The sequence below is a fragment of the Fukomys damarensis genome, unplaced genomic scaffold, assembly GCF_012274545.1.
Source record: "Fukomys damarensis isolate Sample0158 unplaced genomic scaffold, DMR_v1.0_HiC HiC_scaffold_8, whole genome shotgun sequence".
In the NCBI taxonomy this organism is placed as follows: Eukaryota; Metazoa; Chordata; class Mammalia; order Rodentia; family Bathyergidae; genus Fukomys; species Fukomys damarensis.
The window spans coordinates 20,697,371-20,724,360 of record NW_022900920.1 but is presented as its reverse complement, the minus strand read 5'-3'; the positions used below and the strand labels follow the sequence as shown (position 1 = coordinate 20,724,360).

The window sequence follows — 26,990 nt, the reverse complement described above, 5'->3', positions numbered from 1 at the left end:
TTACAAAATAATTCTGCACAGACTCTAGATTCTATTTCAGAATCTGGTGAATTTGGTCCTAAATTTATAACCTATTTGCAAATAAAAGTCACCCTTATGTGACTTTTATTATCATAATTATCTTATGTGGATTAAATTCTTAACAAATATTCTGACCTGGTAATTTTCCTGAAGTATAAACTACCTCATGATATACACAGGATGAACACTGGGTTCCAGAGGTATCGTTGTCAGATCAATATAACATTACCATGAGTAAATACTATAGAGTGGCTCAATTTCTTTTTCTTATAGGCTTGTGGGGGTTTTGTTTGTTTGGGGAGGATTGCTTAATTGAGTAAGAGAGGCTTATGAGTCATTTATTGTAAAATTTGTAGGCAGTTGTTAATGCAACAATCATGCAAAATAAATGCTTTTTCATATTCATTCCCTCTTTCTTCAAGCATTCAACAAGGACTTGTTGAGGGTCTGCTAAACATCAATCACTGGGCTAGATGCTCAGGTGTGATGAGGAAACCAGAAGACTTCCAGCTCTCTCTCAGTGTGTAACCCATAGGAATGTTGAGGGGCTCAAAGGAGGGGATCTTATTCATGAAACCAGGAGGACCAGTGTAAGGAGTGCTGGAGAAGATTTCCTGAGAAGGAAACAAAGCTGAGACAGGAAGGATTTTGGTAAGAAGTTGCCAGGGTTCTCAGGGAAGAAATTTCTTCCTTCTGCCTTCCATCCTGATTAGGTCTGTTATAAAAGTTGCTGAATTATCTTAAGCTTTCTTTGTTAAAAACTTTGTAGGGGCCAGGGATTTAGCTCAGTGGTTCTGCTGCCTGCCTCGCAAGCTCAGGGACCCGAGTTCAATCCCCAGTACAAAAAAAAAAAAAAAGGGGATTTTTCACTATCATTTTGTAAGTGGACTAATTTATTGTTTACTATTTTGACCTGTATATATAGCAGTATCATATGTCTCAATACAAATTTGTTACAATGCCAGGCTAAATAATTCTAGTCCCTAAAATTCTTCTATCCTATTGTATTCATTTAAAAGCAAAATTTAAGCAATCTATCACAAAATAGAAAACATCCCAGAGATGTTTCATATCAAACCTATCTCTTCCAGAACATTTTTCCGCAGGCCATTTTTTCCATGTTCTCCATGTTGAATTCTGTCTTTCTTATTCATAATTTCATCTCATGGTAGAGTCACTGACTCTACTTCCGTGATTTCAACGGCACCCTGGATTCTCTTTTTCTCGTTGTTTATTCTTTCCAACATGTTATTGTTGAAAAGCGAGTTCTGTGGACTATTAACATAAAATATCTGCTTTTCTAGAAGAAACATACTCTCTTGAAGGATTGTTTCTATTTCATAGTGTTCGAAGGGAAAGGCAAAGCAATAGGAAAGCTACCAAAGCTGGTGAACTTTCAGTGTTGGTTTTCAGATAGCTACTATCAAATCTTGCAACAGCCTGTTTTCACATATGCCCAGGGGCCTGCACAGAGAACTGCGAATTAAGAGGCTGACTGGAACTTTCACTACAATGAAGTGACAGTGGCTCTTAGCATTACATAAATAGATTGGATGAGAATATTCTTTATGCACCACTTTCTCATCTTCCCACAAGCACTCTGGGAAACTTCACCTACTCTATCAATCTGGGCTTATCTGTGATTAAAATTAGAACTATGTCCTTGGAACTTTTTTTTATTTATTTCATTCTACTTTTCCATGGCACTCTTTGAAAAGATAAGGTTCACCTATAAAAGAAGTTTTCAGTGTTGTCTGGTTGTCTGTGAAAGCTGACAGATCTGCCACGGTGAGTCAGGAACAAGTTTTCCAGGTTAATCTGTTAGGACTCATCTATTTCTCTGCAGAGAACTAAATGAATTTAGATTATGCCAATCGTCCAACACTGTTGTTGGCCAAACTGTTATATTTTTACCTTTCTGTAGATGTTGCTGTTGTGGACACTCATGCTGTTGGTGGGAGCAGTAGCAGGTAAGAAAATATATTCCTCTGGAATGAGTGGGACTAATTTATCAGTCCTTTCCAAGAGGCTATGACCCCAGATTCAAGCCATAAGGAGACTGAGGAGTAAAGTAAGGGACATACAGGATTAAGAGCATAGGCCTTGGAGTGGGGTTTCCACATAAAGTCTACAATTGCCAATTGAATTTCAGGCAAACAATACATAAGTAAAACAGGCATTTTTTATACTGAAAATTTTACTTTTTCCAAAGTTCAAATTTATTTTGCATGTTTGTTTTCTGAGCCTAGTTTCCTTACCTTGGAGACAAGGCAGGAGTTTGAAACTTGCCATAATCACCTACAATTCTATTACCCTGGGTAAAATCCTTAATGCCTCTGCACTTGAGGATCTGTGTCTGTGAAGTGGGAATAATGACATCACCCTGTTGTGATGTGGCCATGAGGCTTGGATGAGTAATCATCAGATCCAGGCTCCAGAACATAGTAAGATGTTGAGGAATGCAGCCCCCATGACAGCTACTATCCTTATGCCTACAGCGCTTAACCATATTATTTTGAATTATCCCTTTATGTGGTAACATGCCAGCCTACAATTGTATCTAATCATAATTGTGTGTGTGTGTGTGTGTGTTTGTGCGCAGGTGCGCGTGTATGCTTGTTTGTGAATACCTTCTTCATCACAGCAATCCGGGATGGCCTTTAAACATAAGTGAGATACCCCTATTTTAGCCAGGGAGGAAACAGGAAATTTTGGTCCTTGCTTGCAACCTAGCCTTGCTATCGAAGTTCAAGGCTAAGAGGTGGTTGCACAGAGTTGAGCACCTACACGCAGACACACACACACACACACACACACACACACCACATCCCCCAGACCTTGCACACATGGCTGCTCCATTCCTTGGCACCAGTAGACCAAATATAACATCTAGTTTAAGAAGCTGAAAAAGAGTCCCTGTCCAGGACTGAGCAGGAGCTGGTCCCCTGGAGTGGGAGTGAGGAGTAGCAGCCTGTGTGTACCAGGAGTGTTATCTTTTTGAAGCTGTTTTGTGAGTGTCAGTAGGAGCAGTTGGGGAACATAGAAGGACATCTGCCACAAAATATAATTTAATTCCTATTTTATGTGAGCCCTTATAACAGGTTTCTACTTCTGTTAAAGTACTGTCCTTGAAACACTCTTGGATGATTACAGGAAGTGAAGTCTGCTATGATAGATTTGGCTGCTTCACCGATGATAACCCGTGGGCAGGAATTGTGCAAAGACCCCTGAAAATCTTGCCCTGGAGCCCCTCATCTATCAACACCGGCTTCCTCCTATACACTGATGAGAATCCAACCAACTACCAAGTAAGAATATTCATTGTTTTCAGCAGTTCTGACTGCGTTCTGTAACTAGTATACCAAATAGTCGCATCTTGAAGAACAAGTCAGACAGTGGTTTGTATATACAGTGAGTTTAGGTATTACTCTATGCAACTCATTTATGAAAAGTTCATGAAACTGTGGTGGCATGTGCCTATAATTCCAGCACTTGAGATACTGAGGTCGGAGAATTGTCATGAGTTTGAGGCCAGCTTGAACTATACAGTGAGACTCTGTCTCAAGAAACCAGAAATAAGGTCCATTAACTTCACATTATTATTGTCCTACATAATAGTACCATTTAAAAATATAAATACAGGGACAAATGTGAAAATATATCAACATATAATATATAGAGATTTTATAGAGGGAATTTCACAATATGAAGATATATATTATAATATGATTTATATATAATAATTTAAGTGAAATGCTCCCTTTTGGCCTCAGGAAAAATTTAAATTAAGTTATATATATATATATGAATTAAATTATACACACACACACATATGTGTATATATGGACACTACGTTCCTCACTTAAGGTAGCTTGACTTAATAATTTTTTGTCCTTATGATGTGAAAAAGTGATATGTATCCATTAGAAGCCATCCTCTGAATTTTTTATCTCGATCCTTTCTGGGCTAGTGATATACCAAATGATACTCTCGCATTAGGAAGCAGCAACAAATGGAAATTTCCAGCCAGTCACTGCTCACCAGTGAAAACAACTAATACTCAAAAGTGTGCTTCATTGCTAAGCTGTATTTGATAGTTTAGGTGTTTTCAGTGCACTTTCAAGTTAACTACTACCAGCTCTGATATGTTTACTGGAACACAACTTCATTTTAACTGAAATACATCTATAAAGATATATAAGAATAGATATTGGACCAGGGATTTAGCTCAGTGGTTCGGTGGCCTGCCTTGCAAGTGCAAGGATCCAAGTTCAATCCCCCGTACCAAAAAAAAAGAAAAAAAAATATAGATAGATAGATAGACCAATACTTTCATCATGTGAAGAGAAGATATTAATGACAAATATTATAGCAGATGTATTATTTCAAGTTGAAGAACCACAAATTTTTGTCATGACTAGAAAGTAGAAACTTAGTGTTGACTATGAATAGCTTAGCTGTACTGGGAGAATCTTTATTGACAAAAATCCCAAATCCCAGTAGTCTTCACCTGTCACTTCCATTCATATATAATGGGTCTAGCACATGCAATATGCTCTAAGAATCTTGACCAGGAATGTTTTTCAATTCAAAACAGAAAATTACTGCCGATCCATCAAGTATCAGGAGCTCTAACTTCAGAACAGACAGAAAAACTCGCTTTATTATTCATGGATTCATAGATAAGGGAGAAGAAAATTGGCTGTCCAATATGTGCAAGGTAAGCCCTGGTAATCTTCTAAAGGATGATTCTCTCAGAAATGAAAATTAATAACCGAGGAGGGCAAGTACTGGATACCACTATATTGGGGATCTTCTGACGCCTGCAGAGACTGGGGTTCCTAGAAAAAGTCCAGGAGGTGGTGGTAGATGGAGCTGACTTGGAAAATCAGAGCAACCAGAGCATTTAGTGGCTCAAGGCAATAGATGTTTAATAACTAATACAGGGGTGTTTCAAAACTTTAGCAACACTAGGTGCCATATTGATGTATCCCAGCTACTTTTGGCCCCAGTTTGTTCATTAGTTTTTAATTTCCATATGAAGAGCTAAGAGATCTCACCTCCCAAAGTTGACTCTTTTTCCTTGATTTTCACTTGTTGCTCTGACAGTGTCTAAGAAAACCATGGTGGTTTTTATTTCTGGCTTCTGTTTCTGCAGCAATGGTCTTGTATTCCTTAATTTGTTTTTGACTCTATTCCCATGGATTAGAAAGATTTAAAAGATGGAAAATCAAGTAGAATAAAATTTCCTAGTAACTGAAAGTGCTTGAGGGACACTATTACTGATTCATTTATTCATGTATTTATTCATGTTTTCATAAAATTTCTGTGGTTGATGTGGCAGAAAGCTATAGTCATGTCCCCAGAGGCTTCAAGAAAAAGACACCAATGCCCTCCTAAACCCTTTCATTTCTGGCCTGTGCTTGATTTATTCCAGTAGCAGAACCAAGTCAGCTCCAGGGCATGTAGGCTGGTCCCATAGACAGCTAAGCACAGTCATTTGCTTTGCAAGCTTTGGAATGATCACTAAAACTACAGTTTGTCTTCTAAAATATTTTAAATCTGATAATGATTTAGTGGAAGTTAGTAGATTTCTGTACAACAATGAAGGAAAAGATCTGATTATTAGCTCAAAAGTAATATAGATATTTTAAAGTATGGGTATATGATTTATTTCTAAGATCCCCGAAGCAAATGTGTTTTAAATGCAATTGATTTGCTTTGACATAGAATTGAACTCTCAGTTTACAAATGTCAGAAGTAAAATTTTATGTTGCTGTCTAAAAGTAACAAAACCAAATTTACTTTGTTACTTAGGGCAGTTATCTTCATTCTTTCAATTTTTCTTTCTGTACACAGAGTGTTGGAGCTGATTTCTAAGATTGTTTCATTATTCTCAAATTATTGTGTGGAAAAAAGTGGGATTATACATAAACATATACTCAAACAAACAGTTCCTGCCAGAACTATCCTTCTTGAACCTATAATTGAGCCCCAGTACTCGGGTCTCCAGTAGATACCTGGTAGACTATGCATTAGTGTGAAATAACTTTTGGGATGTCCAAGAAAACATTCACATCCAAAAACTTTGATAGTTTCTTTTGTCATGGGAAAGCTTATCCCTTTACCTTCAGTATACTTACAGATTTCGAGGGCTTGACCATAGTCTTTCATTTATTCAGGAAATGTCTACTGAGCACCTATTGTGTGCCAAATATTGTTCTAGGCACTGAGGACACATCAGTGAAAGAAACAGGTAGTTTCCTTGAGTGCAGTATAGTAAGGGACATGGGAATCTTATGGCATATATGGTGCTCTAATGTGGTGACTCATTATCCCACATCTTATGCATCCCTCTCTAATCAAATGTTTATACATCTGCTGCAGTAGAAATCCCTAGAATCCGGTTCTCACAATGGCCTTGTCTCTGGTTGGAGCCAATGTTAAATTATGAGGGATTTCATAGTCATTACAGACTAGAGGTTTGCTCCTAGCTCTGGAGTGAAAAGTGACATGACACTTTATAGGTCAAAGAGAGAGTATATTCTAGTCCTCATATGTGTTAATTAGTGTTTAATAATGATCCTGAGTTATTTACTTACTTGTTTCTTCCATTAGACCATGCTTCAGGTGGAAAGCGTGAACTGTATTTGTGTGGACTGGAAAGGTGGCTCTCGAACTTTATACACCCAAGCTTCACAGAACATCCGGGTTGTGGGGGCAGAAGTGGCCTATTTTGTTGATGTCCTTAAGGTAACTGCTTCAGGTTACATAAAACCATATGTATTACTGTCTGGATTTTCTTTCCAAATCAAAAGCATAATAATTGATAAAAATATAAACATTTTCTGCTAAGATATGATTTTATCCCTAGGTAAAAAAAGTGCAAAATATCTAGACTTTGTGTTCATGAATCACCTATTCAATTCAATAGATTAATTTTTTGGGGGGGATACCGGGGATCAAACTCGGGACCTTGCGCTTGCAAGGCAGGTGGCAGAACCATTGAGCTAAATCCCCAATGCCTAATTTTTGTTTTTAATGAAGTGAACTTATACAAGCAACTTGGTAAAGGGTATACACCGGATTTTGTCAATTTTTAATATTTCTGATTATTACCAAGTTGACATGACAATATCAACCTCAAGGTTAAACTAATTTTTGTTTTAATTTATATTTCTGAAGAGAAACACATGACTGGGTAACCAATGCGTTAAAAGAGTTAACTTGAATGTGATTAAGTAATTGCTTTCCTTAAGGTTTCATAATCTAAATATTTAGTTGATTATTTTTGAGTAACAATTCTTCATGTCCCTCAAAGTTTCTTTCTGAATCATAATAAAACAAAATAGAGCACAGTGTCTACTATCTTAAAAATAAAAATAATTTCCATTTTTGTTATAACAATGGAAAAAATCCTATGAAAATCAATTGTCTTCTTCAAAAACAAAGTTTGGAGGGGCCCCTTTTGTGCCCATCAGGAATTCTACAATACTTGAATACACTCTGAAGAAATTTTCTTTCCAACAGTCTGAATTTGGATACTCACCTTCCAACGTCCATGTCATTGGCCACAGTCTGGGTTCCCACGCTGCTGGGGAGGCTGGAAGGAGGACCAATGGGACCATTGGACGAATCACAGGTTGGTCACAACAGTGAAAGCTTCAGTGGAGCTACAGCATATGAGAGGCTGGCGCTGCAAGTGATGAAAAGAATTTACCAACAGTCAAGGAGAAGAGAAAAGTTAAACTGCTTATTTTATCCTGCAAAAGAATTCTCTTCTTGAAATTCACCAGCCAGGGGAAGGCAGGGACCTTTATACTTAGTTTCAACGTGAAGAAGAGAGCACAGGAATGTTATCTCAGGACTGCTTACATCAAATACTGATCTACCCATCTCAATTCTAGGGAGAACCAAATGTTGTTTGATGAGTGATGTTTGGTGCAATAGGTTTCAGTCTTCCTTGAGTTGTTAAAAAAAAAAAATCACTCTGAGGAAGGTTAACAAATGTGTGTAGACTAATTAGGGCTAATGGTCAAGGGGGTCAGAAAAAATCTATACCTAAATATATCTACTAAAAGGGGATTTTCATACTATATAGGGGAGGGGAGGAAAGTCAGTTCTCTTAGACATGCCAAATACTTAGGTCAAATAGCAATCTGTGTGTAGTTCTTGCACCCTGCAAGGTCAAGAGTCAGTTTTTTACTACAGACTCATTACTCAACTGCGGTGTGGCCGTAAAGAAACAACAGTAAAATAACCATGATTCCCCCATGAAAATTTCAAAATTAGACTATGTGTAGTCTCTTTGGGATCCAAAAGGATATATAGGAGGGAATTTTGGCACAGCTGGCCTTGCATTTGCCATACTTTCTAAATTGGTCATATGATCAAAAAACAGAATGTTCTGTGGCCTGGGGAATGTTTTTATTGTGATCATTCTTTGATCTTCAGCAAGCTATTTAACATTTAAATACATGACATATGAGTAAAATATGAATTAAGACCACCCAGAAACATTTTTATAATTTCCCCCATTATTCAAGTATTCACAAGATAATTTTGTATATAAATACCATAAATAATCTAATAAATATAACTCAGACTTCAAATATGTATAATTAATTGTATCCTACTCCAATAACAATGACTAATAAGACCAAACCTCCTCAGCCACAATCCCAGAACTGTGGGAAATTGGAACAGATAATCAAAACTGCCCTGGGTCACCAGTTCTGGGTATACTCATTAAGTTTAAAATATTATGTTCAAACCTCAGACTGGCTGTATTATGCCAGTAGGGACACATTCGAATATCCAAGTCCTAAAACAACCTATAGCCTTATAAGAAACAGGTTGTTGTGCAGATCTGAGACATGTTTCATTCAGGGAAAGGCCATTTTTCTCTCTCAAACAATAGTTTGCTGAACAGAAGTTCTTCTAGAACATTCTTTCCTGTAGTTTACAAATGTTTACCACAGCCCCCTGCTTAACCAGGAAATGGGTCATGCCAGGCTGTGGACTGAATAAATAGGAAAGCCAAGATCCTTGCCCTCCTAGATTATAGACTAATGGCAACTTGTTTAGCCTGAATGCCTGAAGCTCAATATCTCCCAGGTACTGCCTCTTTTCTAGTAACTGTCACTAGTGCCTAAGATTCTTCCAGAAACTAAGCATCTATAAGTAGAGGCAAATTCTGTGGTTTTGGGAAAGAGAAAACTAAAAGCAGTTTTCTCTTGAGAAAACAGTAAGTGAAGGAAGAACTTGTTTATGTCTTTCCATCATTAATTTATGATTAGAGCAAATATTGCACTCACACTCAGCCCTGTAACTAATAATGAAAGATGAGTATGTGTGAATGATGACATTCTGTTCCCTATAGGGCTGGATCCAGCTGAACCTTGCTTTCAGGGTACCCCTGAACTAGTCCGATTAGATCCCAGTGATGCCCAATTTGTGGACGTAATTCACACAGATGGTGCCCCAATAATCCCCAACTTAGGTGAGTGCCACAAGTTGTCCTCTTGGAGGGTTCTGAGTCTACATGGTAGTGTTTTAGAGTCTCTTGAGGCTATGCCGTCAGATGAACCTATTGTTATTTTATAAATTCTCCAGGATTTGGAATGAGCCAAACTGTGGGTCACCTGGATTTCTTTCCAAATGGAGGAAAGGAAATGCCGGGATGTCAGAAGAATATTCTCTCTCAGATTGTTGACATAGATGGAATCTGGGAAGGTAAAACTCATGTGTACAAAGAGATTTTCATTGAAAATCTGTATTTTGTTTGCTAGACTTGCTAAATATTTTGGAATTGTACAGGTCTCACATTGTGTATAACAAAGAACTTCTAATTACATCTCTGAGACATAGGTTCCCATTGAGACAAGTGGTCATGAGAAAACTGGGAAATAGATCGCATTTGCAGTTAACTTTCCAAGGACCTAATTGAAGGAATTAAGTTGTACTTTAATTTGTGTGGACCAAACCTTTCCTTCTTAAGTCATTTTTCCTTTTCATTCAACAAATGGCATTATCTATTATAAATGTAAATAGTACTTAATTTATGATTACATCACAAATCATAAATACACTTCATAAGTGACTTTGTGCTATAACCTCCAGGAGTTCACACAAATTAGAGAAATCTATTTGATAACTGTATTCTCGGGCCAGAGTTTTAGCTCAGTGGCTCCAGCATCTGCCAGGCAAGCACAGGGTCCTGAGTTCAATCCCTGGTTCTGCAAAACAAAACAAAAAGAAAAACTGTATTCTGATCTGACAAGAACTTGAAAAAGTAAAATCTGTTGTTGGTGTGTAATCTTGTCTGATTTCACAGGAACTCGGGACTTTGCAGCCTGTAATCATTTACGAAGCTACAAATATTATACTGATAGCATCCTCAACCCTACTGGCTTTGCTGGATTCTCTTGTCCCTCTTATGATTCTTTCTCTTCAGTAAGTTGGACTGATTTTTTCATTTTAATTTTATGTATTTATTTTAAATTTAATTTATTTTTGTAGTGCTGGGGATCAAACAGTGCCTTGTACATGCTAGACACAGACTATACCACTGAACTCTACCGCCAGCCCAACCATTTGAATTTTATGACCGTCCACTCCTTATAACTGATGTAGTCTGCTATACTCATCATTCACTGAATGCTTATAGTTCCACACTTATTATACTTCATCACAGGCCTATATTTCAGTAGTAATTAGAAGACTTTAGTAGCATTAGAGGACTTTAGCGAAAAGGGCTTGTAAACAGAAGTGTCTCTTGTCTAACTTGTTCTCTATCACTTCTCTATGTATCAGGTAAATGTTCAAACTCATTTTGGAAATAATCCTAAATAGGCAAATAGAAAACTCATTCGTGGCAATCTGAGCTGTGTCTAAATGATGCTATCTTCTTTAAATTTTACTTTTTGAACTATAGAATAATAGACATTTGGGTATTTGTGTGCATTCTCATAGTCACCAATATTTCCTGGAGTTTTCATCTTGTCTGGTATTCTCTGGATATCCAGGTTGAATTCTTATTTCTGTATGATCTTTAACACAGCACATAAATTCTCTCTTGCCTTTTACAAATATTTAGTATTATTTTTCTTCAAATCCCAATTTGTACTGTATGCCATTCAATAAAGAAAAGTTCAAGTAAGCACTATGTTAGATGAAGTGATAATGATAGAGGAGATATACTTTAGTCATGAAGAGAGAGGACTTGAACCCTGGTTTCAACATTAAATAGCTGAATGAATTTGGCAAAGTAGTGCAGTTTTCTAAGATAGTTTCATCTATAAATATCAATAATAATGGTAGCCTCAAAGCACTTGGTCAGAGAACTTAACAAAATGACATGTTAATTGCTTGAGTGAAAATGCAATAATCTATTTTCAATACGTGCTAGCTATTATGGGAGGGAGGAGTGATATTTTATTCACATTATGGGTCAATTATTCATCAATAACTGAAACCTCCTCCTCCCTTTTTTATGTAATTTTATTTTTTTCTTCCTATAAAAAATAGCCAAAAAGCTTTAGGCTCATACAGTTAAACAGTTTGATTCAATAATATAAACAGTCCCTTTAGGTAATTCTCAGCACCTTTATAAGAAAAAATTTGCAAATTTCTCCTTCTTTGGACCCTTTCCTAAGCTCTCCAAACTAGCATTGGGCCAGGTAGTCCTGCTGGTAGTCTGGTCATTATGAATTCCCCATAGGGAGTGGCTTGGGGGTCTTTTGGTGTCTACCTTATTGCTGGGCATGCTTCAAGCATTTAGAAATGAAAGCTAGGGTTAGTCTAAGCTTCCGATTTGGGCAATACCCTTAGTGAGCTTTGGCCATTTTTTTGTGGCTAGCTCAGCCCTCAGCCTCCCTTTAGTTTAACAGATACCAAATCTGAGATGGGGATTTAGCTCATTGGCACCTTGCCTGCCTCACAAGCTCAAGTTTGATTTCCCATACCAAAAAACAAAACAAAACAAACAAACAAATCCAAGACTCTGCTGCCATGTCTATCATCTAGTTCATTGATTCAGGATTCCACCATATGTCTTTACTATGGAGTAGGCTTCTCCTCCAGAGTGGGATAATTGTCCTTCAACTCTGTACTTCCCTCTTCACCCCTTTTAAGTCAATCCCTTGGTTTAGGAAGAGAGAATATATTCTAGGCCTCAATGGCCAGCTAGAGTAATTTCTCCATATTGGGAGAAGAATGAGAAAATTGAATTTTTTCATCCTTTTTATGTTAAGTGGGAGCTAAAAAAAATGAAGAAAAGTGTGACTTTTGAGCCCATTGTTCTCCTAATGGATCCTATTTTGCATATCAGAAGCTAATTATTCTTTCTTAAGAAATCTTTCTAAAATAAATTCTAACCAGCAACAGGAAGATCTTGAACAATTGGGGCAATTTAAAGAGGCAAGGGGCGGGGGTAAGTGCCATGTCATGTATGATTTTAATAGGGTTGTGCTTTCTAAAAGTGAAACTGTTCGTTTATCCTCCTGAATAATGAGATACTTTGCTAACTGTTTCCTTTTCAAAGTTCCTTTTTACATCAGGACACATTTGGTGTTAGAATATTTGCATTGGAACCTCACTTAGAAAGTGTACACTATTTATTTTCACTAGAACCAGTGCTTCCCCTGTGCAAATGGAGGATGTCCCCAGATGGGTCACTATGCTGATGAATTTTCTGGGAAAACAAAAGGAATGTTCCAAAAATTTTACCTGAACACTGGTGATAAGAGTAACTTTTCATGTAAGTTTCTGTTCTATGTACTTTACATTCTTAGTACTGTGTGTTTTATCATGTTCATTGACAATGTGTGAAATTGCTTTTCCATGCAAAATTGTATAATCTCTGCCAATGGCACGCTCAATGTAATGTCCTAAATGGAATAACAGAATGGAGTCTGAGTCTTGAACTGTTAATGAGACAAAAAGAAATTTCTTACCAGTTGACTCTGGTGCTGATACAGAAGGATTTTTATGGAGTTGGAAGTTTTACTGATCTTATGCACAAGCAGAAAAGTAATCCCAGAGAGAGATGACAGAGGTGGTTGTGTCATGGCACTGGGTATGAGAGATTCCAGAGACTGAAATATGGAACATCACCTACTCTTTTCATAGCAGGTGTACTGACTCCTGCTGTGGAAAAAAATTTTTAGGACATGACAAAAAAAAAAAAAAAAAGCCAGGAGAAGGATTTATTAAACAGAGATTTAGGATGCCCTCAAGAACAGTGTATGGACACTCAGAGAAATGAGACCCATCACAGATTGGAATTTAAAATTTTTATACTTTTCTTCAGGGGGTAGAAAGCTTGGGAAAAGGTGCTCCCACCCCCAAAGGTATTAACCTATTGTACAGGCATGGGAAGTTTGTTTGTTTGTTTGTTTATAGGCAATTTGAACATTCTCTAGATTCAGATTTACTCAGTTAGGGCAAGGTTCCCAGTTCCATACCATGGGTGATGGGAATTAGAGGATACTGAAATGGTACAGAGGCTAACAGAGGAAGAAAACTACATTGATGATTATGAAAACTGAAAACTGAGGACAAACTTTCATCCCATTCCCAATTTGTCCCTAGCTAGAGCTGAGTGGCAAAAAAATTGAGGTTTATTATTGACTAGTATCAAAAGAACTTATTTTTGTCTTCCTAAATTGGTGTATTTTCAAGGATGATGGAAATTTGAATTAGTGAATTTTTAAACAAATATTTATCTATTCAGACACAAAGAGAACAGTACTCTAAATTTTAGTGATCAATGAAAATAAAGCAAACTAATGAAAATGTCACACTCTAGTATCTTTCCAGTACCTTTGGAGAAAATGTTCTTAAACCATTGAGGAACAAATTGTTACATTGATAAATTTTAAGCAAAATATATTTCTTAGTCCCTTGGCTTAAATAATTTTTTGGTTAACTTTGGAAAGATTCTGCACATCCTCCACTCTTCAGTACCTATCCTCTGAACACTTAGATAAAGGAATCACTATGACTATTTCCTGAATAAAAAAGCAGCATCGTGTATGAAGTTTCCAAAATTCTGCAGTAATAAGATGGAAATTAACCAGTTTTCAGTGTGTCTTCTCTACAAGTTAAAATTTTGCCAATTTTTTGTCCTGTGCAGATTGGAGGTATCAGGTAGCTGTCACATTGTCAGGAGAGAAGGTTAGAGGACATGTCCTGGTTTCTTTGTATGGAAATTGGGGAAACTCTAAACAGTATGAAATTTACAAGTGAGTAAAATGTTTGTTGAGCTTCTTAAATGTTTGAACACTACTCATGCATATTATTAGAAGTTTGATTATTCTTTGTCAGATGAGAATTGAATACTGTCACATCTAATAAAAAAGAAAGACATCCTTTCACATGTTCACTTTAATGCATTTCAGAATTCTAGTTCTAGATTTTTTTCTTTATATTTTTGAGAAAATCATTAATACTTACTTTGATGCCCGGCATCTGGTTTATAATAAAAAACAATTTTCTTCACAAAACAGTGGGTAAAATATGACATAATGATCATATATTAAATGGGAAAGATTATGACTCATTTTAGAAGTTTCACTAAAGTGAAGATGACTAAAGTTTTATGAATCATTGAGGTCAAGCAAAACAATACTGAATTAACATACATGTGAGAATTTATTTAATACCTCAGAATGATGAATTTACTATTAATCGTCTTAGCTAGAGATTTATTGAAAGCTGTTTTAGAAATATTTGTACATATATGCCTATGTATGTTTATATTTATAGATATTATTCTGTGTATATTCATGTACATTTTTATTAATTTCTTTACTCCCCAGCGGCTCTCTTAAACCAGGAAATAGTTATATTAATCAGATTGACTGTGATGTGGATGTTGGGGACTTAGAGAAGATTAAATTTATTTGGTACAACAATGTGATCAACCTAACCCGACCTAAAGTGGGAGCATCAAGGATCACGGTGACCAGAAATGACGGCAGAGAGTAAGTAATAAAAAGCCAAAGGAATGGGAAGGACTGAATAGTGTTTACAATCCTATTTCCACTGAAATTCTCCTTTAGATTACTTTCTACAGTGGTTCTCCTGTACCTGAGGCACAGCTGCTACCTAATATCTACTGTGTCTTTAGGAGAAAGTACAGAACTTTAATAGATCTGTAGGTAAGTGTTATGTTACCTGATACAAATTGTTAGAGTGAGAATCCAGCATCCTGATCCATTTAAAGGGCCAGATAAGCTTTTTGGTAGGTATATAATTAATGCATACATCATCTCCAAACTTCATGGTTTATCAAACTACTACTTAAATCATCAGGAGCTTATCTAAGCTATCAAGGAACAGAAATAGGCTACTCTGTGTCACAGGTCTTTTGGGAGAAGAGAAAGGTCCAGAAGATCTACCCTTTGTTCTAACCATTACTGGAGTCCAGGCCACTGGATGCCCACACACACACACAAAAAAAGTGGAATAATCATACAGTATTAGCTTAAGGGTATATGAGTGTTAAGGCAAATTCAAAAGCAGAGAGGACTGGTTCTTCTGTCATTGAATATACTTTACTCTCATAAAAATCCACTGAGGAGACTTTTGTTTCTGGCAAAGATGGAGCAAAGACATCACATTTACCTTCCCAAATGAACAATCAAAGATCCAGATAAATACATGAAACAAAAGTTTTCAGAGCATTGAACTTCCAGCAGTAAAAGACAGTGCTGCTTGAGAGACAGAAAACAAAGAGGAATCTTAAAATTATCCCACCTTACTACCTTGAGAGAGTTTCCAGGGTATGACACAGCCAAGAGGCAGGCATGTAGGCTGAAATCGACAGTCACTAAATTGAGGAGGCAGAGGTAAGAATTAGAGAACCTAAGGCCAATAGGTTTCATAGTACAGCCTTTGAGAGAGTACAGAATTGTGAATGGAGACTCCTAGAGTTCTGAAAGTCGCCCTTTAATAGTCAGCACAGGGCTGATCAACCATACATGTAAGCAAAGTAGCCATGGCCAGGGAAATAGCCACTTGGAAGGATTAGAGAACAATGCCCAGTGTCTGGCAGGGCTGAGAAAAATGTTTGTTTCCATCAACAAGACTGGAAAATCTTATAATTCAAGAGACACTGAGTAGAATATTTAAAAAGGGTTTGTTTCTCAGTGGGAATTATTAGTCTAGATTTAGCAAGACTTGGAATCATTAAATTATTTCCAAATAATTTAACTGTGTCCCTGAACAAAGCATAATAAGATTTATAGAGATACAAAATTATCCAGCAGCCAACAAGACAAAATCCACAATAAGTGATGTTAATCAAAGGTTCCAGCTGTAAAAATAGGAGGACAATATAACTTATCATGACAAAAGTAATCAATGAAGTAATACCTGACCAGAATTGACAGAGATGTTAGATGGGGACATTAAAGTAGTTAGTAGACATCTATTCCGTTAGTTCAAAAAAGCCGGTAGACGAATGGCACATGTTAAAAAACACCTCCTTAAAAAATAAAAATTAAAAAAGATCCACCAAAAAATTATGTAGATAAAAATTTTAATCTCAAGAATATAATTTACAGAAGATTACAATTGTGAAAGAAAAGACTACTGAATTGGAGATGTAATAGAGACTATCTAAATTGAAATAGAAATAAAAGAATTTTTTAAATGCAGAGAATATCAGTGGCCTATGGGAAAGTTCAAGAGTATCAATGTACTTGTTTTTAAAGGCATCAAAGGCAGAGTCATAGAAAAATATATTGCAAGAATAATGGCTCCACAATCATCAAACTCGGTAAAAACTATAAAGAAACAAATTAAATCATCATCATCATAATAATATCATGAAACATGAAGAAAGCAGAAACACACACAAGGATCAAATTACTCAAAATCATTTACAGGGCCAAGGATTTAGTTTGGTGGCACCATGCCTGCCTCACAAACACAAGGTCCTGAGTTTGATCCCCGGTATTGGGGCATTTATAAAGAAAAAAAAAAAAAACCTTAAAAGCAACAGTAGAAAAAGGTCACGTTACATACAGGAAAATAAAAATTTAGCAGATTTGTCAGATGCAATATAAACCAAAGGCAGTATAATAACATCTGTAAAGTATTGAAAGGAAAAAGTTCAACAGAGAACTTATGCCCACCAAAATATATTTGAAAAATAAAGGTGAAATTAAGACTTTTTGAACATACCAACATTGAAAGAATTTATCACCAGAAGGTCAGTACTACAAGAACTATTCATGGAAGGATTTGGGGCACAAGAAAGTGGTAGTACTTGGAAAGAATCTACAGAAAAGAATTAGGAGAATAGTAAATGTTAACCACATTGAAAATACGCAAGATTGTAAAATCTCCTTACATATTTCTCTCTTAAAATAACTGACTAGGAGATGGAAATGTAGGTCTATCACACATCTATTTGGCATACACAAAGCCCTGTGTTCAATTCCCAACACCAATTAAGAAAAAGCAACAACAACAAAATAATCTGAGTATTTAAAAATTATAGCAATATTTTGGGGGTGTATACAGTTTTATGTCTAGGTAAAGCATATGACAACATCATAAAGAGCAAGAGAAGAATAGTGGAAATATACTATTACAAGTTAGCTCTACCATATGTGAACTGGTTATATAACTTAGAGTTAGAATGTAACAAGATAAAAATATATGCTCTCAATTCTAAAGCAATCCCTACGACAATAAAACAATGAACTATGGCAAACAAGCTAAGGAAATTGAGAACAAAACAATTTAAAAGACAACATGAAAAGTAAAAGAAAACAAAGGACATAGGGAAAAATAGAAAACAAATAGAAAGGCAATAGTTATGCTGAACCTACCAATTATTATATTAAATAAAAATGGCCTAAACACTAAGATTGGAAGGTAGAAATTGTCATATTAGATTTTAAAAAGTCAATATCCAAATAACTGTGCCTACCTTAAGTGAACCTTAAATATAAAAATACAAGTAAATTTCATAAAGAGAAATGACAGAAAAAGACGCATTATTAGCCATAAGAAAAAGCCAATTAAAATAGTGATATACCATCATAAAACTACATAAATGGCTAAAATGTAAAAGATTGACAATATCCAGCAATGTTGAGGATAACAAGAATCTTAAATTCTCATATACTGAAATATAAAATGATAAAAAGACTTTGGAACACAATTTGACAATTTAAAATAGCCAAATACAGGCCCATGAATAGTTCAACCATGCTGCTCCTAGTTACAGTAGTTTTCTCTTCAAAGTTTTGCTTTCCGCAATTTCAATTTTCCACAGTGAACCATGGTCTGAAAGTGTTAAATGGAAAATGAGGGCCAGGATTTAGCTCAGTGGTTCTGCCACCTGCCTCACAAATGCAAGGTCCAAAGTTTGATCCCCAGTACCCCCCAAAAAAAACTCAGACTCTTCCCATTCTTTAGGGTGTGATCAGTGATTCCTCTCCAAGCTATTCGCACAGCTGTATTACAAGATTGGAGAGGAGATTCAATCTTCTCCATTAGAGGCCTCCTGTAGTCAGTGTCTGGCCTTGAGCACAGGTGTAACGTTTCTCAGGTTGCAGGAATGAGAGAAGAAAGCCGTAACTCTTGTCAGGCTAAACGCCAAAGCTTGCTTCCAGGAAGTGGTGACCTTTTGATGTTCTCCCTTCACAGATTCAACTTCTGCAGTCAAGAAACAGTGAGGGAGGACGTTCTGCTCACCCTCTACTCATGTTAGGACACTGGTGACATGTGGCCATTGAATCAGTACTAATAAAATGTGGAGGTGAAGCAATACATTATGTCTTTTCTCATCAATGTCCATTATTGCCAATGAAACTTTTGGATAGAGTGATTAAAATCCAAAATCTGCAACTGATCTGAAGAACCACAAATAATTGTGAAATTTTGCTAAAGCATGGCATTTGAGCTTGGGAATACAGCTTCCATGACACTGCCATCGTGTCCACTATAAATATAACCGATAGTCTGATCACTGAAGTCAGATTTCCAGGCCCAAAAGGTACCCTCTTTTGGTAGGCCCATGAGGAAAGTACCAAACTTTGCCACGGTTCACATCATCTTAAAGTTTTGTGCTGCTCCTAATCAGACAGGTCCAGAGTGATGCCACGAAAGGAAATGAGGATGAGATGCATCTGGTGCTTCTGAACTGCTCTCAGTAGGGTTTCCCCAAACCCCTTGACTCTCTGCAGTCTATTTGATCTTCTCAAAGCACATATCAAAGGGCCCCTTGTGATCCTGAGGGCAGAATCCACCACCCTATGTGAGTTTTTCTGGTCCCTCTTGGTCTGACTCTCACCTCAGACTCCAGGCTCACTTCTCAGCCTATTATTCCCTCTGGAACTTCGTATTCTAGACCTGTCTCCAAAGACAGCTTTAATCTCAGATGCTGCTGAGCATTTGGACAAACTTTTTTTCTAGAATGATTTTCCATGTTTTTCAATCTGTTTAACTTCTAATGGTTCTCATTTCTTTGTATAGACATTATCTTATCCAGGAAGCCTCTTCGCCACATTGTTTACAACTCCTATAAAGTCTCTCCTACACTCCCACTGCACCTAAAATTTACCCCTTCTCCACATTTATCGTGGCATGTTGTCATTGCAGGTTCACTTCTGTGTATAGCACATCTGTACATTTGTTAATTTCTAAGCATTCCAATAAGGGAAAGAATGAATGAATCCATTAGGGCCAGATATTTAAAATTGAGCTGTACCCCAAAAGTAATACCATAAAAAAGAACACTAAAGGCCTTACGTGATGGGAGAAGTTGCCAAGATGACATGGGAAGAGGGAATATCATAGATGAGGCAGAAGAATATGAAAAACTGAAAACACCTTTCATTCAGTGTTTCACCAAAATCACTTGTTAATCAAATATGAGGGCTTTCAGCCTTTCCTATGCATGAACCTCTTGCATGAATCAAAAGCTCCAATTTAAACTGGTCACCCTCACATTTGAAGGATGACCATCTACAGTAAGGAGGTTATTGACTTCTTTCACATCCAGTAAAAGAGAGCGCATCCTTCTTTCCATCTATTCTGAAAAAAATTTCCAAAGATTTCTTCTGATTGGCCTGTGGCAAGGAAGGTGTAATGTGCTGATTGGCTTAAATCAGGCAGGGCCCGCCCTTAGGCTTCGGTGAGGCCCGTGTGTTTGTTTTAAGTGGACTAGGTGAAGGAAGAATGAATACATGAATGAAAGCAAGGAGTCTTACTTCGGGGTCATCCTCACAACGGAAAGCATGAAATTGCCATTGACTGAAAAGGGGAATAATCTCGGAGGGAAATGCTAATGAGGAAAGTCAGAAGATCCTCTTTAATTATGTCACATGTCCAAGTTTCATTAGATGTCCAATTGGCTCTGTGAGGTGTACAGTTGGATCGATGAGCACGAAGCTAAAGACAGAGGTCTGGGTTAGAAATATGAGCTTTGACATTGTCGGTAGACAGACTGCACTTTTAAAGGTACTGTATTTCTTCACAAAGAAATCAGCGCAATTCTCAACATGAGTCTACTTAATAAATGTCTACAACTGTAATTACTCTGAGTAGTGCATGAAAATACTCTATAGCATTAATAACAATGATGAATAATAAAACCAATGAATAAAAATAGTACCTGCAAATTGCTCCAGTGTAAGAAGGAGTACAGGAGTTTAAAATGAATAAATTTGAATATTACATCTATTTAAAAACTTCTTTGTTAAGAAATACAATCATTTTTATCATAATGAAGGTGTTTGCAAGTTGAATTACTTTAAGTGAACTGTTTACTCAAATTATTTACCTATTTCTGAATAAAGTAAATTTTTGGAAGGTATTCTTATTTTTGGAGCCCTACGTGGATTTTTACTTCTCTTAAGGCAGGAGTCAGTTTGAAAGGACAGAGCAGACTGTATTTAAATGATTCACTTTCAGCACACCATTTTCAATACAGCTCATGCTTGCTTCTGTTTCCAAGCTATTTTGTGGGGAATCTAGGTGTTCCCAAATGTGGAAGGGTTCCTTTCCCTTGAGCATTTGCCAGTATTTATTGTTTTTTTGTATTCTTGATAATAGGATAGGCCTTCTGCCTGGAAGAGTGGAATCTCAATGTAGTTTTGATTTGTATTTCCCCGATGGCTAAATATGTTGGACATTTTTTCATATATTGTACTTACTGGTCATTTGTACTTTTGAGAAGTTTCCATTCAATTCATTTGCCCATTTATTGACTGAGTTATTTGATTTGGTGGGCTACTTAAGGTTTTTTAGTTCTTTATAAATTCTAAATATTAATCTGTCAGAAAAGTAGCTGGTAAATATTTTCTTCTATGCTGTAGGCCAGTGATGGCAAACCTTTTAGAGCTTTCAGTGATACAAACAACCCACTTGCAGCGTGCGTGCCATAGGTTCGCCACCTCTGCTTTCAGCTGTCTCTTCATTGTTGTTTCTTATGCTGTGTGGAGACTTTTTAATTTGATGTAGTCCCTTTTGTTTTGTTTTGTTTTGGGTTCTTGCTGCTATTTCCTCTGGTATTGCAGTTCTATTCAAAAAGTTTTTGCCTATGCTCTCAAGGGTTCCCCCTGTTTTTTTTTTTTTTTTCGCAGTTTCAAAGTTCAGGTCTTTGATGCACTATGAATTTTTTTTGTAGTATGAAAGGTAGGGATTCGGTTTCAATCTTCTGCAGGTGAATATTCAGTTTTCCTAGTACCATTTGTTAAAGAGGCTCTCTTTTCTCTGACATTCACTCTTGGCTCCTGTGTCCAGAATGAGATGGCTGTAGTTCTGTGGGTTTGTTTCTGTGTCCTCTATTCTGTTCCATGACCTACGTGTCTAGTTTTGTTCCAGTGCCATGGTATTTTCCTTACTATGGCTTTGTAGGATAATTTAGAATTGAGTTTTGTGACACCTCCAGCATTATTCTTTTCTTTGGATTGCTTTGACTATTCTGGGTCATTTGTGTTTCAATATGAATTTTACTATTTTTTTTCACTCTAGTTATGTGAAGAAATCATTGGTATTTTGAGGGGGATTGCATTGATTTTATAGGTTGCTTATGATAATAAAGATGTTTTAACAATTTTAATTCTGCCAATCCATGAACATAGGAACTCTTTCCAATTTCTGATGTTTTCCTCAATTTCTTTCTTCAGTGTTCTGAAATTTTCACTGTAGAGGTCTTTCATCTCCTTGGTTAGATTGATTCCAAAGTTTAAAGCCATTATGAATGGGATTACTTTCCTAGCTTCTTTCTCTGCTGAACATTACATATTAGGATAGAGAAAAATTTTTAATGTTGAATTTATAATCCACTACTTTGCTGAATTTGTTTCTCTGCTCTAAAAATCTTTTAATGGGGTATTTATGGTCTTTTAAATCTAAAATCATATCATCTGCAAACAAGGATAAGTTTATGTCTTCTATTTATTTCTCTCGCCTAATTGCTACAGCTAAAATATGAAATAGGGATGTGAGAAGGGAATCCTTGCTTCCTTTCTTGTTTTAGAGGAAAAACTTCCAAATTTTTCCCATTCAGAATGATGTCAGTTGTGGGTCTGTGGTACATGACCTTTGTTATATTAAGAAATGATCCAGTTAGACCTAGTTTCATCTGGCTTTTAGCATGAAGGGTTGGATTTTGTTGAAGCCTTTTTATGTGTCAATTTTATTTTTCTGTGTCATTTTTAATCATAATTCTATTTATGTAGTGTATTATGTACATTGGTTTGTATATGTTGACCTATTCTTGCCTCCTGGTATATATTGAACCATCCTTGCAACCAATGAAAACAAATTGATCATGGTGTATGATCTTTTTAACATGCCATTGAATTTGGTCTGTATTTTTTTTGAGGATTTTTAAACTCTGTTCATTAAGGATATTGATCTCCGGTTTCCTGTATATTGTTCTTTTAGTCTATATTTCAGTCATTTTGGCTCTGATCTTCTTTATTTTTTTTTTTCTTCTGTTGGCTTTGGTTTTGATTTCCTCTGGTTTTACTAAGATATTGAGATGCATTATTTGGTTATCTACCTACTTGAGATTGTCCTGATTTTTTGATGTAGACACTAGAGCTATAAATTTCCCTTTTAGAACTGCCTTTATTGTATCTCATGGGCTGTAGTATGCTTTGTTTCCATTTTCATTTCTAGGAATTTGTAAATTTCTTATCTGATTTCTTCATTAACCAACTAGTTGCTCAAAACGGAATTTTTTCATTTCTATACTTTAACATAATTTCTGTGGTTTCTCTTGGTGTTGATTTCTAGTTTCATTTCATTATTATTTGATAAGGTGCAAGAAAATATTTTAAGAAAGAAGAAAAAGAAAACAATTTAAAAACACAAAACAAAACCAAAAACAAATAAACTTAAAATATCCTTCCACGTTGAGGTGTTTGGGTGATTAGTTTCTTTCCAGGATGTGTAGTATTGGAATTTGCCAGATGGGGGAAGGATTCGTGAGTCACAAATGGGGCCTGTTAAAATGTGAATGCTGAGATTTGCCCTGACTCCCACTGGGTGACTCAGTCCATGGTACCTTGTCTGCCTTAGGGCTACATTCAGCCTAAAGGCTTCTGTTGTTCTTTGGTGTCATTCTGTTCTCTCTAAGCCATTGCCATCCCCAAATAACTTGTGGCCTGTGGGGTCATGAGGTGCCCCTCTTGCTCCAGAGGTCCCACTGTATACATAGGAACCTGGCAAATGCCCCAGCAGAAGTAAATTCCTGATCACACTGGTAGATGAGGAAAGCAAACAGACCACTGAATTCTGTACTGGAAATAGGCAGCAGGGGGAGCCAATAAATCCACTAAAGTTGGTCTCGGCCCTTTTAGACACTGACCACTCAGAAACTCCCATGACAGGCCTGGCTCCTCATCACAGAGAGCAGTACTGCCAACCACTGTGTCCTGCATGGTCTGTACTTCCCACTGCTTCCAGAAGGTTTCTGACCAGGCACCTGTGCTAGTTACTTTTCTGTTGCTGCTGAGACAAAAAAACCCAACACCAAAAGTTGGAAGGGAAGGGGTTCATTTAGCTTACAGTTCATAGAGATTTCAGTCCACGATCAGCCGGTTCTAAGGCAGGGATGGCAAACGGGCACTGCAGAGGAGAAACAACATGGTATGCACAAGGCAGCAAAGGCAACAAGGGGAGTTACTAGCATCTTTCTCCCCCTTTTATCTGTTTCTTACTACTAATTTTATTGGTACATTTTAGGTACACAACGTAATGACATTCATCATTGGAAATTTGTACCTTTATATAATCTATTTTAGATCTCATTTTCCCCCATTCCCCTGCCCTCCCTTCAACCCCTCCACTTCTCCCTATCTACAAAGACTGTTTCCATTTTTTTCTTTTCTCATATTTTTCTTCCTATTGCACAATACCTATTATTCCTTTAGCTCCTTATTTACACTTTCAGTTTCTCACACCAGCATGCCTCTTTCATTCAGGCTACTTAGGGTGAGCAGTACCCACACCCTTAATCCTAGTGCCCATGCGCCTAGCATTGTATCATGAATCAATTCCAGTTTCGCACTCTACCTCAAGCCTATGACCATGTTAGGCTTTGGGGGGACATCTAGACCCAAGTCGTAATAGCACCCCACCTCTATAACTGCCTCATGTAGCATCTTTCACCTCGTCGCTGCAGCAAGGAGAACCTAAACATTCTGAAGTGTAGTTGTTCTGTGATTTCTGATTTCTAGAATGGCTCAGTCTTAAACAATAAACCCCTTCTCAAAATGGCATCTGATTACAAGACTCCTAAATATGGTGGTGGCTGCTACAGCGGATTTCTTCTCCATGTCGAAGGAGTTGTCATCAGCTAACATGAGTCCTTGCTTTAGTAGAAATGGGTATTAAAACTAAAGCACAAATTTACAGGAAAAAAAATCTTTAGTTGGAAAATTAGAGGGAAGGTAGCAATGGACTCCAGTTTAGGTCACTGGGGGAGGCACACTCTAATACAGGGATTCAGACCTTACTAACTGCAAAGTGGGAGGCCAGATTTCAAGGGTTAGTTCATGGGCCAAGGTCCAGTTGATCATTGCTTCACTCTCGGTCCTGGAATTTTTATGGTTGAAGGATGGTTTCCTTGCCAGGAAAGAAATGGCTCTGTCTACAGTGGTCTTAGTCATGTAGGGCCTTACTTTGTCTGGAAGCCAGGTGATTATAGGTTTAGGATGATGGCTGGAGATTTCCACATGTAGTTTAATGTCCTTGTAAACCTCTTATCTTGGTGTACTTGGTCCTCAAAGGGGATGAGATCCTGTAAATTGAGAGCTAATCAACCCTGTCTGGCCAATTGTTAAATAGATTCTCTCCCTAAATGATCAGCATAACCCTATGCAGAGCTGGGAAAATAATGGACTCAAGATGAATAGTAACAAAGGATATAGTTGCCTATTGGGCATCTGTAGGGCCAAGTGAAGAGTCATGGTTCATAACCAAAATGGCATTTAACTCTTTACTGCAGAGGAAAACACAAACCATGCTTGTAGTGAGTGGCAGAAAAGGGCCCAGGACTCTTCCTGTTTCCCACCCCTCGGGTGGTCTCTGACTACATTATGACTATGTCAGAGTCACTTTCAGAATAAAATCCCATACTGTTTGCAGCTTACAGTAACAGTGGGGTTTTCCTTGTGCTAGCATAGCTGGTTGGTTGTTTATCACTGGGGCTACTGGCTCTTTCCAGGCTTACCTTGTGCTTATGGAGTTTGGTCTCCCCAATCCAGGGGAACTGGGATTAACATTTCAGACTGGTTTGTTCTGTTCTCCATGCTGTCTTCTGTTTCTCCATTATTTTCAGAATTCATATGCTCTCTTTTTTCACTCCTGGAGTTCTCCTTTTTTCCTCACTAAGTAGTTGTTTTCTAGATGTCTCAATTATGGGTTTCAGAGTGGCTAGGATCTACTGCCAGCTTTACCCCCATGCTGATTCTCCTCCCATCCTTGCCTTTTGTTATATGCAATGCTAGGATTCAGTTCTGTTTTTTTATTACAACATAAGTTTAAGACTGCACAAGTATTTCTTTTCCTCTCAAATCCTTCTACCACTTGTATACAGATTTGCCCCCCGCTTGCACAATATCAAATGCTAGCAAGCAAAAAGATAACATATTTTGCATACTATCTACATAATATATAACAAGTTTAAAGATATAATTGGCTTTTATTTGCAGTTCTTGAATTAGATGACACTTCTTTTCTTTGAAATGGAACAAGTGCTCTAATGAGCTGAAGAGAGTTTGGCTGTATAAACAGAAAAGGGCAGAAGAAGGGAAAAAGAAAATAAAGAAATGTTAATAATGTCAAAGTTACTTTCTTTGTAATGTTAAAACAGGGAAGCCTTCCTTATGACACTAAGCTTTCACGACACTTAGAACAAGTGATTCCCTTCTGTTTTGGTCTGGTCTTTGGGAGCCTATTGCAGAAGACTAGTGCGAAAAGAAGGGGCTTCCATACAATTTGCTTCACAATTTCTCTATTTAAAAAAATTTTTTTTACTAAGGCATAAGTGGTACTCTCAGTCACCATCATGTTGAATTTTCAGTTTCAATATGTCATTCATAAGGTAGTGTCCTCATTGTCACATATTTCCTTGATTTTTCATTATTCTGTCCACACAGAAGGTCCATGTAGAGTGTAGTACATGTCTAAGTATAAACATGTAAGACTTCTTGAGAGAAACAGCACAGTGAGGAAATTATTACGATGACTGTCAGGACGATAATGTAAAGGGTTAGGAATATAGTCCTTGTCTCTGGGCTCTCTATTCTTTTCTGTATCTGTTTTTAAGTCAGTACTCCGATATTGCGGTTGATAAAGCTTTGTGGTATATTTTCAAGTTAAGCAGTGTAATGCCTTCAGCTTTTTTTTTTTTTTAACTTTGTTTTGGTTTTGTTGTTGTTGTTGAGTTTTGCTTTGGATATTTCAGTGCCTTTTTTTTTTTTTTTTTT

General features: G+C 36.9%; 1 protein-coding gene across 4 annotated transcripts in view; it reads left to right on the top strand.

The window, feature by feature from the left end:
* The first annotated feature begins 593 nt into the window (after window positions 1-593).
* The window catches only part of LOC104869357 (pancreatic triacylglycerol lipase), a 35,038-nt gene continuing 8,641 nt past the window's right edge, over window positions 594-26,990 (top strand). For 3 of the 4 annotated variants that reach the window (XM_033761397.1, XM_033761395.1, XM_033761396.1), the window contains exons 1-12: window positions 594-672; window positions 1,946-1,991; window positions 3,175-3,329; window positions 4,619-4,741; window positions 6,640-6,774; window positions 7,552-7,663; window positions 9,404-9,523; window positions 9,637-9,756; window positions 10,358-10,476; window positions 12,652-12,781; window positions 14,159-14,267; window positions 14,844-15,008. In XM_033761397.1, coding sequence (XP_033617288.1) covers window positions 1,946-1,991; window positions 3,175-3,329; window positions 4,619-4,741; window positions 6,640-6,774; window positions 7,552-7,663; window positions 9,404-9,523; window positions 9,637-9,756; window positions 10,358-10,476; window positions 12,652-12,781; window positions 14,159-14,267; window positions 14,844-15,008 — 1,334 coding nt within the window. In that variant the 5' untranslated portion in view covers window positions 594-672. Of the gene's footprint in view, window positions 673-1,787; window positions 1,810-1,945; window positions 1,992-3,174; window positions 3,330-4,618; window positions 4,742-6,639; window positions 6,775-7,551; window positions 7,664-9,403; window positions 9,524-9,636; window positions 9,757-10,357; window positions 10,477-12,651; window positions 12,782-14,158; window positions 14,268-14,843; window positions 15,009-26,990 lie in introns of those variants that run through there. The other variant, XM_019209041.1, reaches the window with a different exon arrangement.